Below are 12,156 nucleotides of genomic sequence, written 5' to 3'. Positions count from 1 at the left end.
TAAAGGCTACCCCTTCATGTGCATTTAAAAACAGAGCGTCGGTAAATTTTGTGAGTGAACATCCGACACACACTTGTTCGGTTTTTGCAGCATCAACTTGGGACACGGTCCGGAGGGGAAGGTTTGGTTTACCTGTCTTGTACTGTACTCTGCTAGCCTATACTATACTATAATCTGTTCCATTCACACAGGGAAATTGGGTTAACATGTCCTTGACCCTGCCTCCGCTCACAGGTGAGTGAATAATCCGACTGACAACTGTAAATATTAGGAAGAACCATATATGTGAAGTGAATCGTCAAAATTACGGTCAAATCCACGACATTTGACGGAACGGGAGCTTTTCGGGAAATGCTAATTACTGTGGGGCCGGGCTACTTTATAACTAAACTATAACTAAACGGACTGAATGCAACTTGGTTAAATCACGAATCATTATATGGTATTGATTATCAAATAACAAGTTTAATAAACCCGCAATGTGTGCATGTGCGCCCAATTGTTTATTGTAAATGCATCCGATTGTGGGTTAGGTGTATAAACATTATTGAAGAATCGATCTTTGCTAATCAGATAAGAAAGAAACCCATTCATGAATTGATTGACGTTATATGTGAGACAGAAGGTATACTGACCTGCCATGTCCCAGCAAACTATAGGCTATCATGTTTTACAGAAATTAAAATAAAAAAGATAACCCGTGAACCAACAGGCGGTTTACTGCATGCGTCTTGCAGCGATAAAAGGCGCTTCTCAGCCCCTCTCTGACGTCACCGGCATTCATTCAGTTATTTTGACCATGTTTACCCATGTTTTGGGGGGTTTTCTTTTGGTCCTTGGACAAAATGGTCGAGATTTATGCGCTCAGAGAAAAGTTGTTTCCACACGCTATTTCAAACCTCCCCCAGAAAGATTCTCCAGGAATGTGGCTTTTGGTTCATGGCCTTAAAAGGTGCAAGACTCAAAATAAATTTCATTTCTGAATCCAAACACAAATGTTAAGCTCTGGTTTTATTTACAATAAAATAAAAGAGAAATAAATCAGTTCATTGGAATATATTTGAGATGAAAAATAATCACCTTTTGTTCAAAGCCTTTGTTGGTCATGCGGTGCAAGTTAATACCACATGGCACACATAAGCTTTTAGGAGATTGTTGTAATTTTTTTTCGTTGGTTATAAATGTTTATGAACGAAATATGCCACATGAGACGAAGTTAAAGTCCCATATATGGGTGAAAACTTTGATAAATACAGACAGGATTAATTTATTTACCGTCTAAATTAGTCTTGACACCAAAACAATTTGGAGGAAATTGAAGCAGTCACTCGCATTTCTCACTTCGAAACAAAGGATAAATGAAGAAACAATAGTCACCCTTTGAATGCAAAACGTTTCAAATGTCCATTACATTCCAATTCTTCAAAAACAGCTCTGACATGGGATGACCTGCTGCTCAGCACTGTTTACACTTCCTTGTCGAGGACATAAAAAGTGAGGGATTGGTGGCTGGAATGCATACACTAAACGACAAAAAACAACCCCCTTTCCAAAAAAAAGAGAGGAGAAAGGAATAGACGAACTCAATGAACCCTTTGAACTACATTGACAGCAATGCAGGGTAAAGGCAAATTTCCTCTGGGAGCCTATAGATGGTTGGAAGTGGGGGTTGGGTGGGGTTAGCTAGGGTGAGGGAGTCCAACGTCTACTCAGAATGTTGGTATTCAAGTAGCACGGGGAATCTTTCCATATGCTCGTGAGTGCATCGAGTGTTATAGGCATTATAGGCATATATTAAGGTTATAGGGCACGGGGTATATTCTTTGTAAAGCTTAATGCTGTGATTACCATATGCTACCATAATCGTGCCATACAAGTTGAACAAAGTTATTTTTTACATTACTTAGTTCTCAAAAATCCCACTTTAAGGGACTATAGGGGTATTTAAAAAATAATAAGTTGGGAAATATTTTCACGGGAATTTGAAAAAAAGTTGTTAAGTTTACCGTATATATTTGCATTGATTGTTCAAGTTGTTTTCATTAGCAGACAGGCTACAAGTAGGCCTACCATACCGAATTAGGTGCGGGTGCCTTTTACATGAGCTCGAACACACACACACACACACACACACACACGTGTGATGTGTATATATATATATATATATATATATATATATATATATATAATCTCTCCCATTGGCGTCGTCTCGGTCGGAAATGTCCTCTGAGGACACGAGGGAGTCGATCCCATCTGACACCGGTATCCAACCCTGTGACCCAAACAGTAATTCTATGGCCACTGTGGACCGGCCTCTTCTACGTAACTACACGCATCTTCAAAAACAGAATTTGCGCGGGGGCTGGGTGGCCAGGGGCAGGGTGGGATGGATTGGGGGTAGGGGTAAGCTCATGAATTCCGGAGGGTGGGCTCTTTGGTCGGTGGGTGGGGATGAGGTTGTTGTTGATTCATTCTTCTTTCTAACGTGTTTTCCCTCTTTTCCTTATACCCGAGAGTAACCCTTGAGAACCGCCCTGTTGTAGATATGCCCAATAGATAAGATTGTGACGTTTCCACCCCCCCCCATTCTACTTCTTCTCCCGGGCTTGTTATCGATCTGTCCAGTGTCCTTGACTTGAGTATTGTTAGTTTGCGTGCCTCTTCCATGTGTATTTCTGACTCGAAAAGTGGACTATTCGTAGTGACCAAGTTGCCATTTCGCCATACTATAGTATAGCATAGGACTTGCCTGTCAATAGATTTGATATTGACAGTTGCTGTAGACGATGAGCCTCGATCAGTTATGTCGTTTGTTTTCAAGAGTTTTCCAGTCACATTCCAAAAGCTCTGAGTTCAACTCTCCCCTGCATGGTGTCCACATTGTGGTGAAGCTTTTGTATGGTTATGAGAATAGGAGCTGTAAACAACTAACCCATGCCGAAGCCTAAAACATGATAGCCTATCTCTGAGGACGGGGTCCCACAAATAGCCTATAGTTCACCATGCAGGCAATGGCAGGCATCATGACAGGAGCTTGTGGATCTCCTATTTTCGCCGAATGTTCACCACAGAAGAGACTGGACGCTAGGGTTCATGTGGTGAGGCCCGGGTGAAATGCGAAACTTACAGGAGCATCGGCTCCCTTGCACGTACGTTCATTCTAAAGCTTATCTTCTCGTCTAGCCTATAGGCTATTCATTCAAAATTGCAATAACATATGTTCAGTATGGACATAGTCCGACTATATGGATATACTTCCTCGTCGGTTCCGAGTTCGTTTCCCTCTACACCATGTGGTTCTCAAAGTGAGGCCCAGGGACCTTCGGGGTTCCTGTAGGGCCGGCGGTATATGGGGGGTTCCAAGTGGACCCTTACATGTGTAACTCTGCGGGTGTGAAAACGGATCCAACTGGAGTAAGCCTATTGGACCCGTATTCCGTCCACAGTCCATTTGGTCGCATTTGCACACACTTGCAGAGTTATGGGGTCCCTGAAATGATAAGTTGTTGAGAAGAAAACCACTGCTCTATGCGTACACACGCACCGCTCCCCGCCCTCGGAAATCGTAGTGAAATTAGTAGCAAGAAAGCATGTAATTGACAAAGTCACGTGTTCAGTACGGGAACAGGCACAGCCAGCGAGCGAGCGAATGAGAGAACAGGAGAGGGAGAGGGAGAGGGAGAGAGAGAGAGAGGGAGAGCGAGCGATTGAGAGCGGCGAGAGAACCAGGCAGCCACAGAGGTGGTGTGTATGAGTGAGTGTGTGTGTGTGTGTGAGAGAGAAGAGTGTGTGAGGAACAGAGAGGGAATAGAGGGAGAGAGAGAGAGAGAGAGAAATGACCAAATATCAAAAGACAGAAAGCACGCCGTACCATGCGAGCTAAATTCGGCAGCGATGTGATCGAGGATGTCGGATTAATGGTGTACACCGCAGCCCGTTTTCGCAGAGAAGGAAGCCTTTCTATTGGAACTTGGGCACAGAGGGTCCGCGGGGAAACATGGCCGAAGGTTATTCTGCAATTATTTCTTATGTTTGTTTTTTTTGGTGGGTGGGTGTTTTAGTTTAACATCTCATTGCATAGAAAATGAGGTCGCGTGAGATTATTGCTGTAAAACCTTAAAACAACCCACAGGGCTACCTTTCTACCGCCCCAGATGACCACCGATATATGTGTAATGTTTTGCATTGTGCATTGTTAGAGGCTTCTGCTCAGTAAAGCTATCGAGGAACCATGTGTACACCTGCCTTTCTGGGTCCTGCTAGCCTTGCAACTCAGATGAACTGTAGGCCTACAGTTTTAGACCTCCGACAAACCCCTTCCAAGTTTCAGCAGGAGCAGCGAGCACGCTTTGCACAAGTAAAAATCCTCAGTGTTCATTTATCCATTTTGTAACTCCAGAGTGTGCCAATATGGAACCAATTGCAACCGCAAGGGTCCATTTGGTCGAGGATGTATTCCCCTACTGTGTGCATGAGTGAGGTACAACGTTGTATTATGTCACAGCCTACAAAACAACTTTCTTTTTTGTGTGTGTGTGTGTGTGTGGGGGGCATTGATGCACGCTTGGATATGCACTAACGACTAACTGTTCCATGCGTGACCGATCTTTAAAATGGTGCAGCTAAAAACTGTACTGGTCTTGAACTTCACCGTAATTTTTTTGCGAGTGGCGGGGGATTCCCCCCGTTGAGACTCGTGGACTGGAGACTCTCACCCCAAAGGACTGCATTCAACTGAACTGGGTTATGTAAAATAGCTACAAATAAAACACAAACGGGACGCGCACAGGGCAGCATAATACTGAATGCATTGTAGGCTATACGTATACGTACATTAACATGCAGTGGGCTAAGTGCTCTTATTTGCCTTTTAGGAGGGGCGGGTAAAGGTGGCGGAGAGGACCCCGCCAAGTCCAACGAACATGAAGACCGAACCCGCACCCAGACCCTGTCAGGAGCTGGCTTCTGTAAATGGTTCAATGTACGGATGGGGTTCGGATTTATCTCAATGACCAGCAGCGACGGGAGCCCCGTCGACCCCCCTCTGGATGTTTTCGTCCACCAAGTAAGTTCACGGTGAAAATGAAGAAGAAACGTTTTGCAATCATGTTGTTTGTGGACATATATATTCTATACCGTTACGTCTGGGAAGGTGGAAAAATAATCCACGGTTGGACCAGCGCTCGTCTTGTGTGAGTTTAGGAAGTGTAGACGAGCAAAATGCATGTTGTTGACTAGTCCCAGTTCTGAAACGTAGGCCTACACACAGTGTTATGGACTGGCGGTGTGGTGGTGGTGTCACTATCTGGAAACGAGAGACACACTTCTTCTCTAAGATTAACGGTTACATTTGTATAACGTATCATCAGATTCATTTCACAAGGGATTCAGGTTGATACTTTGTAACCGTAACGTTTTCCAAATAGGGGTAGACGGGGGAAAAAACATGTGAAGTTTCCTCAAAGCGACATGATTCCTTTCCCTCCCTCTTGACGGTGGAGGGAAGGGAGAGACATTCATGGTCTATGACACACTTATAGCCTCGTTTTCACTTGCCTCATGGACACAGCATAGAGCCTGCTTGATACACTGTAAAATCCTGAGTGTTTATTTAAAGCTGCATTCAAAAACTATTGCCCAGGCATCACGCAAGTATGACCATATTTCTTCCCTAGAGCCCCCCCCCCCATTCCAATGAGCTTATGAGCTCCAGGCAGTACCTGTCAACTAGTATGTGTGCTGTCGGACACCAGCGTCTAAATGTCTCCAACCACTGAAGATGTGCTATAGTTATATTGCATTAACACACTACCATATGTATACCGATTGGTATAACATTTTATTCATTCAAATAAGTTCCAGATTGCAGATTTAAGTCAGCGTACAAATGGATGGATGAACACTGAGGATTTCACTGTCTGTGAATGTACAAAAAAAAAAGAAGAAACACATTACAAACTAGAAAACCATTGCACACTCTCAGTAGCATGTGACATGTGATCACAGATGACCACAGTACATGCAGAGGGAGGGCCTGCTGTTGTTTTTGTGTCACTTGTTGATGTTGACAGTAATTGCATGCATAGCACTTTGTGGTCATGTTCACTGACTTGAAGGTAACAATGGCTGCTTGCATTACGAGCCATGTGTCCTATACCGTATTGACCCCCGTGCTGTCTTGTGATCAATCTAAGGCAGAAGCTAGCCTGTTTAGCGTGGCAGATGTTTGATTTATTGTGCATCGGATGCTTGTCGCTTCACAGTGGCCATATTTTCGTCTTATTCCGCTGCAAACAAAGAGCAGTTGATTCCTCCTTTGAACTCCTCTTGCTGCCGTTAAATCGCCTTTTTACGGTCCTATAAAGTGCCTTTAAAGACTTGAGAAGGAATGAGAGGGGATGAGGAGAGTCATTTTCACCATTTCATTTTCGCACCCGCTCTGAGAGGTGCTTTTATTGTGGTCTTGCAGGATATAGTATATCAAACTGGGGGAAAATTGTGGCTCAGATGTGACACAGAGCACGGCTATCTTTCTCAAAATATATGTCACATGCCAGTGAAACTGTTTGCAGTGATGAACCGAGGTGCACAACACCACATTGAGGCTGAAATGGTTTGATCTCACTGTGCTGCATTGGTGCATACATTGCTGTTTTGTTTACATTCCAAACATCCTGTCTAGTTATGATGTAAATTGCACTTCTGGACATACTGTATGTACCATTTATCTTTAAAATGCCTATTCTTTCTATTTCTTTTTAAAGCTTTCCTATGAAAAATTACAACTTGGGTAACCAAGGGAAGGTAAACACCTTGCTTCCAGTGTGGTGGTGTCCTAGTCACACTCTTAATTAAATCTATCTTAATTTATCTGATGCATATTATTTGTGCTCTGCATAGTGCTGGTTAATAGTGAATGTTTAGTAAATGAACAAAGGCTCTGCAAAGTATGTATTGTGTGGGTAATGCAACCCATTGCCATGTTTAGCAGTGAGATGAAGCCCTTTTATACTGGCATTATACCATGTGAACGCATCAGACTGGCCAAAGATGTCTGCCAAATATCTGGGTCTGATGGCAAAACTGAAAAGTTTGCATATAGGCTACTGATGTCTTGATAAATACTGTATTTTAAGTACATTTTGTAATGCATTAACATTTTTAAATGTAATTAAGGTTACTATTTGAATTAACCTCTTATGCCCTATCATGTTTGAAACTTGTTTGAAAATGTTGGCCCATGATGGCATACCCAAAATGGGGACACCAGGTGTAGCTATTTTGGGTATGCCATTTGTGTTTAAAGTGTTTAAAATTGGGACACATTGGCTGCATAATCGATTACATACCGATGTAGTTTAATGGCTCAATGGTCCATTTATGCACTGATATTCAGTATAGTTAAATAAATCAGGCCAGAATGAATGAATGTTGAGACATGGGAAAGAACCTACAGAGACCTAGCACAACTCAAATAAACTGTCTCAGCTATTTGTAACTTGGGGCCAGAGACCCTTGGTGTGATACAGGTTTCACTAGAAACATTTTTCAAATCTATAATGTGATTTGAGACGATTAGACTTGGTATGTCTATAGAAGTTGCAATGTTGATGACAATATTCATGCATGAAGAGCTGGGTTGAGGGTTTCTTATTTAAATCAGAATTGTCCTCAATTTGCGCAAAGCAGAGTCTAAATAAAAAGGTACCATGAATTTATCTTGACCAGTCAGAGCGGTAATTTAGCAGAATTTGGCTAAATCTGTTCTTATACACATTTATCTTTCTTCATAAGTCACAAAATAATATATACTGTCATAAATGACAAGTTGACAACACTAGTTTCGTTTTTATGAGGTGCTGGTACTGGCAGCTAGATTCAAATGGAGAAGAATACCACACATTCAATGTTGCTCAATTCTTTTTTTTATTACGAATGTTTCATTCTGGATATTGCTATTTTATTACTTCTATTGCCAGTCTCAAGTATAGTTAGACCAGTGGTTCCTTTTCAGGTTGAGATTTGAATCTGCTATTTTCACTACTTCTCAATTTTTATAATTTTTTATTCATGTCATTTCTTAGATTTGTTTGTTTATTTTAAAATGTAAAGAAAAGAAGAAAACTTTTGATATATAAGTCGGGTGCAATGGCTTTTTTGGGCATTTTATTTAGAAGTTTTAGTCTGAAACGGAAGCCTGTGTGTTTTGGAACCAATCAGAGTGTCTCATCCCTTCAGGCTATGGGACGTTGGTATCCTACGCTACATCCGTGTTGAGTCTCTTTGTTTACAAGTGAGAGACAAGAGGCAAGATCAGCATGTTTACTAATACGTGGCTTATTTCTAACCTATAATGCTTTCAGATACATATTTTAGCGTGATGAGTACGTTTAAAATGAGTAATTCACTGTCTGGATGTCATCTTGAATGAGATTAAAAACAGTAGTTTTGTAGGCTAATCAAGATTCTTCGGGCCACGTTACGTCATCACGCAGCATGTTTTCGTACAAAGGAAGTAATTCAAATTGGATTTTTGATATATTGTTAGGTATGCTCATATGATGACCACGGATATTCTCTAAAAGAATGAAAAACATATTTTTCATTCTTTAAAAGTAGGAAAAGTTAATGTGATTTTTGCTAAAGTCGTGACCAATAAAAATTCGTCTGTGACCCACAAATGTGTCCCAACCTGCAGTTTGGTAAACAGTGGTTTAGATAACTTTAGACAGTACAGACTCTCTGGACCAGAGACACAGCACACAAAGACCATGTTTTGTTGTCTGTCAAACAAAATCACAAAATGGTTTTTTTATTTTTTTTATTGTTGAATTTAAATAGCTAAGATGTAAGGTTTAAATCAAACATGTTAACACAACATTCAGATAGAATGGAGCTTTGATAGTAATACTACTTGGAACTCTGTAACGTGACTTACTCAAGATTAAGACAGAGGGAGAGAGAGGGGCTTTGTGTGGCATGCAGTAATATCTCAATGTTCTCAATTAATTTGGTGGAGATTTGAAGATAATATATTGTTTGTATGTGAGAGAGCCCTGACAATATGCATGGGTGAGGGAGAAAGATTGTGTGTGTGTGTGTGTGTGTGTGTGTGTGAGAGAGAGAGAGAGAGAGAGGGGGAGGGAGAGAGAGGGAGGGAGGGGCTGGGGTAGGAAAAGACGTAGTATGAAGGGAAGGGACAGTACAGAGGGAGTGTAAGGCCAGGAGAGACCCGGAGAGGGAGAGAGGAGGAGTTAGCTCAGGAGAGGGAAAGAGGAGCGATGTGGGAAAATAAGAGAGAGAGAGGGGGGGGGGGGGGAGTGTGTGTGTGTGTAGGAGAGAGAGAGTGAGTGTGGAAGAGCAAGAGGTATGAGGGGCTGAGAGGGAAGAAGGGTGAGGTGTGTGTGTGACTGTGTGTGTGTGTGTGTGTGTGTGTGTGCGCGCGCGGGCTTGCTCGTGTGAGGCTCCCGACCATAAGTTCTTCCTGGGAGGCCGCATCATCATAGCTTCTATCTGATCACTTCCTGTTGGAAGCTATGTGTGTGTGTTGTATATTTGAGCTGATGTAGTGTGTGTGTGTTTGTGGGTGTGTGTGTGTGTGTGTGTGTGTGTGTGTGGGGGGGGTATACATATTGTTTGTGCACGTGAGTGTCAGAGTATTTAAACCTGTCCATCTGCCTGTACAAGCAATCCTCAGTCATGTACCGTTGTGTACAAGAATTAGAAATGTCGCTATCTGTGTGTGTGTGTGTGTGTGTGTGTGTGTGTGTGTGTGTGTGTGTGTGTGTGTGTGTGTGCGTGTGCTCTGCTGGGACATGGGGGTTGCTCTCTCCTAAAGGCATTCTTTAAAAAGAGGAATTTCTTTAAAGACAAAAAGGGGAGGGGAGGGTGGTGGTGGTGGGGGGTTATAGTGGGGTTGGGTGAGGTAGGGGGTGTGTGATGGGGGGGGGGGGGGGGGGGGGCTGCCCTTTGTCGGTAATCAGTTTGAAATGTTGAGCAGTGAGCTAGCTTTGCTGCTGTGTGCTGCTGTTCTTCCAAAGCCTCAAGACTGAGTGTTCACTTTATGGGATGGAGTGTGTGTGTGTGTGTGTGTGTGTAAAAAGGAGTTAAACATTTTCTGCTTTTGCTGCGTGGGTGTTGATGTCTACATTGCAAGCCCTTTGTAAAAAGAAAAAAAAGTTTTACGTGTGTGTGTATGAGAGAGAGCGAGAGAGCATGCGTGCATGTATATGGTTTGTGCATGAGTGTGTGTGTTTTGTGTAGCGAGGTTAAAGTGGGCCCCTAGTGAGATTAACCTCTGGTCCGTGTCACCGTTTGGCATGCAGGCCCCACCCATCCCTGCCTCCAGATCGCCAGTATCAGGCTTTGTCTCTCCTGTAGCCACAGTATCCCACCAACCAGCGGTGGCAGCAGCAGCAGCCCGTTTCACCTTAAGCTTGTCAAAAAAACTAAACAAACAAACAAAAACACCAAAGAAGCAGAAAGGGTAGGCATGTGACTTATTTTTTGGGAGCCCTGCCTGGGCTTATAAGGCAGAGATGACCGGTAAATGAGAAGGTGGTGGACTAGAGACAACATGCGGCGAGTGACCATATTTTCCAAAACACAAACATTGACCCTTAAATCACAAGTTCACAATGGGTCGCCTGAGTCGCTCGGCTCACAGTGTGTTGTGCGACTAGATTGGCTAATTACTTTATGCTACTTTTTAGAGTTTATTATGTCTTTATTTGGTAATGACATAATAAAGGAAAACTTGGTAATGAATGATGAAAACCGGGACATTTTATATTTTTAAAGAGACTTGACAATCACGGCCAAACCTGGACGTCTGGTCACTCAAATGACATTTCACAGAGTTGTATTTATTGGCTTTGTTTGTTAAAATGCACTAGTAGTTCTTATTGGATTAAATTGAGTCGGATCTGTCAGTGGAAACAACAAATTGAGTATAATTAATTTAAATAAACTGTACTCGTATCTCTATGAAAGAGACAGTTTTGTACAACAATACAGCGTCTTGGTTAGTAAAGAATTCTGAGCTACAGTACAGAGATTTATTAAATGATCTAATGCAGTTGTGAACAAATTCATTCTTTCAGACTTGTTTTTGTATGATAAGTATTATCAGATTTGATCAGGTAACATGCTCTTAATTGGTGGCAACTGTAAAAAATATAAAGGTGAATTAAGTTTGTGTCAATAATGTAATCGATATTTAATTTATATTGATGTAAACAACATTTATTCACAAGGGTTTTTATTTAACATTCTTTAGCAGTGTGATCGACGCTGACACAATTCTAAATGAAAGAAAATGGAACAATTACCTGTTTAATTAAAATCCTCCATTTAACAGCAAAATTATTTTTTTAACGGTAAAGCATCTACCTGTACAGACAAGATTAAGTCATTCTTGACAGTCCTTCCAAGACAAACATACATACAGTACATGTATGTGGCATGCCAGGAAGTGACAGGATAGTGCGTTGACCACAATTCCGTCTGGAGCCCTGTGTCCTTCCCCCTCCCTCTTTGTTGAGTTTCCTGTTCTACATCTAAATAAAGCACCTACATTAATAAATAAATAGATTGATGGATATATATATATATATATATACTGTTGTGTGATATATAGATAGGTAGAGTATATATACAGTATATTCTATCACAATGTGTCATTCATGTACATAATACACTAAGATTTATTGCATATTAATAAAAATCATAATTTAAAAATGATAAATTTCTCAAACCATGCATTTGAAAATATTGTCTGCATGATGGACACAATTGCCACTTGAGTATATCTGGTTTTCACCGTAGCACCACCCACCTGAACTTAAGCCTCGCCCACATATGATGTTGTATTATAATGGGGGAGGGGTTAGGATAGCCTTTTGACTCAAAGGCTTTCAGCTTGAAGAAACCAAAAATACAGAGGGAAGACATGGATATTTTATATTTTATAACCACTCCATAGACGCATACAAAACAGAAAAAGTAATTCATAAGTCGTAAGTCATAGTATGTTACTTGCAAAATAATTTATTTTCAGATCATTTCCCTCTATTACAGCAGTTATAAGCCACTGGCATAGTGTTGTTTTGTTTACCTCCAGAAACACACTTAATTCCGTCTGCTGTATTTTGGTCT

At 41.6% G+C, this 12,156-nt stretch overlaps 1 protein-coding gene across 1 annotated transcript in view; it reads left to right on the top strand.

Annotated features, from left to right (window-relative positions):
• Positions 1 to 206: 206 nt before the first annotated feature.
• Positions 207 to 12,156, top strand: part of lin28b (lin-28 homolog B (C. elegans)) — a gene marked incomplete at both ends in the record, with an annotated part of 30,997 nt that continues 19,047 nt past the window's right edge. Inside the window, 2 exons of the mRNA XM_080791455.1 lie at positions 207 to 234; positions 4,875 to 5,065. Of these exons, the coding sequence (XP_080647581.1) occupies positions 207 to 234; positions 4,875 to 5,065 (219 nt within the window). The remainder of the gene's footprint in view (positions 235 to 4,874; positions 5,066 to 12,156) is intronic.

The sequence above is a fragment of the Protomyctophum bolini genome (genome assembly GCF_963924005.1).
Source record: "Protomyctophum bolini genome assembly, chromosome: 19".
Classification (NCBI taxonomy): Eukaryota; Metazoa; Chordata; class Actinopteri; order Myctophiformes; family Myctophidae; genus Protomyctophum; species Protomyctophum bolini.
The sequence above is the reverse complement of the archived record's forward strand: the minus strand, read 5'-3'. Positions and strand labels throughout refer to the sequence as shown.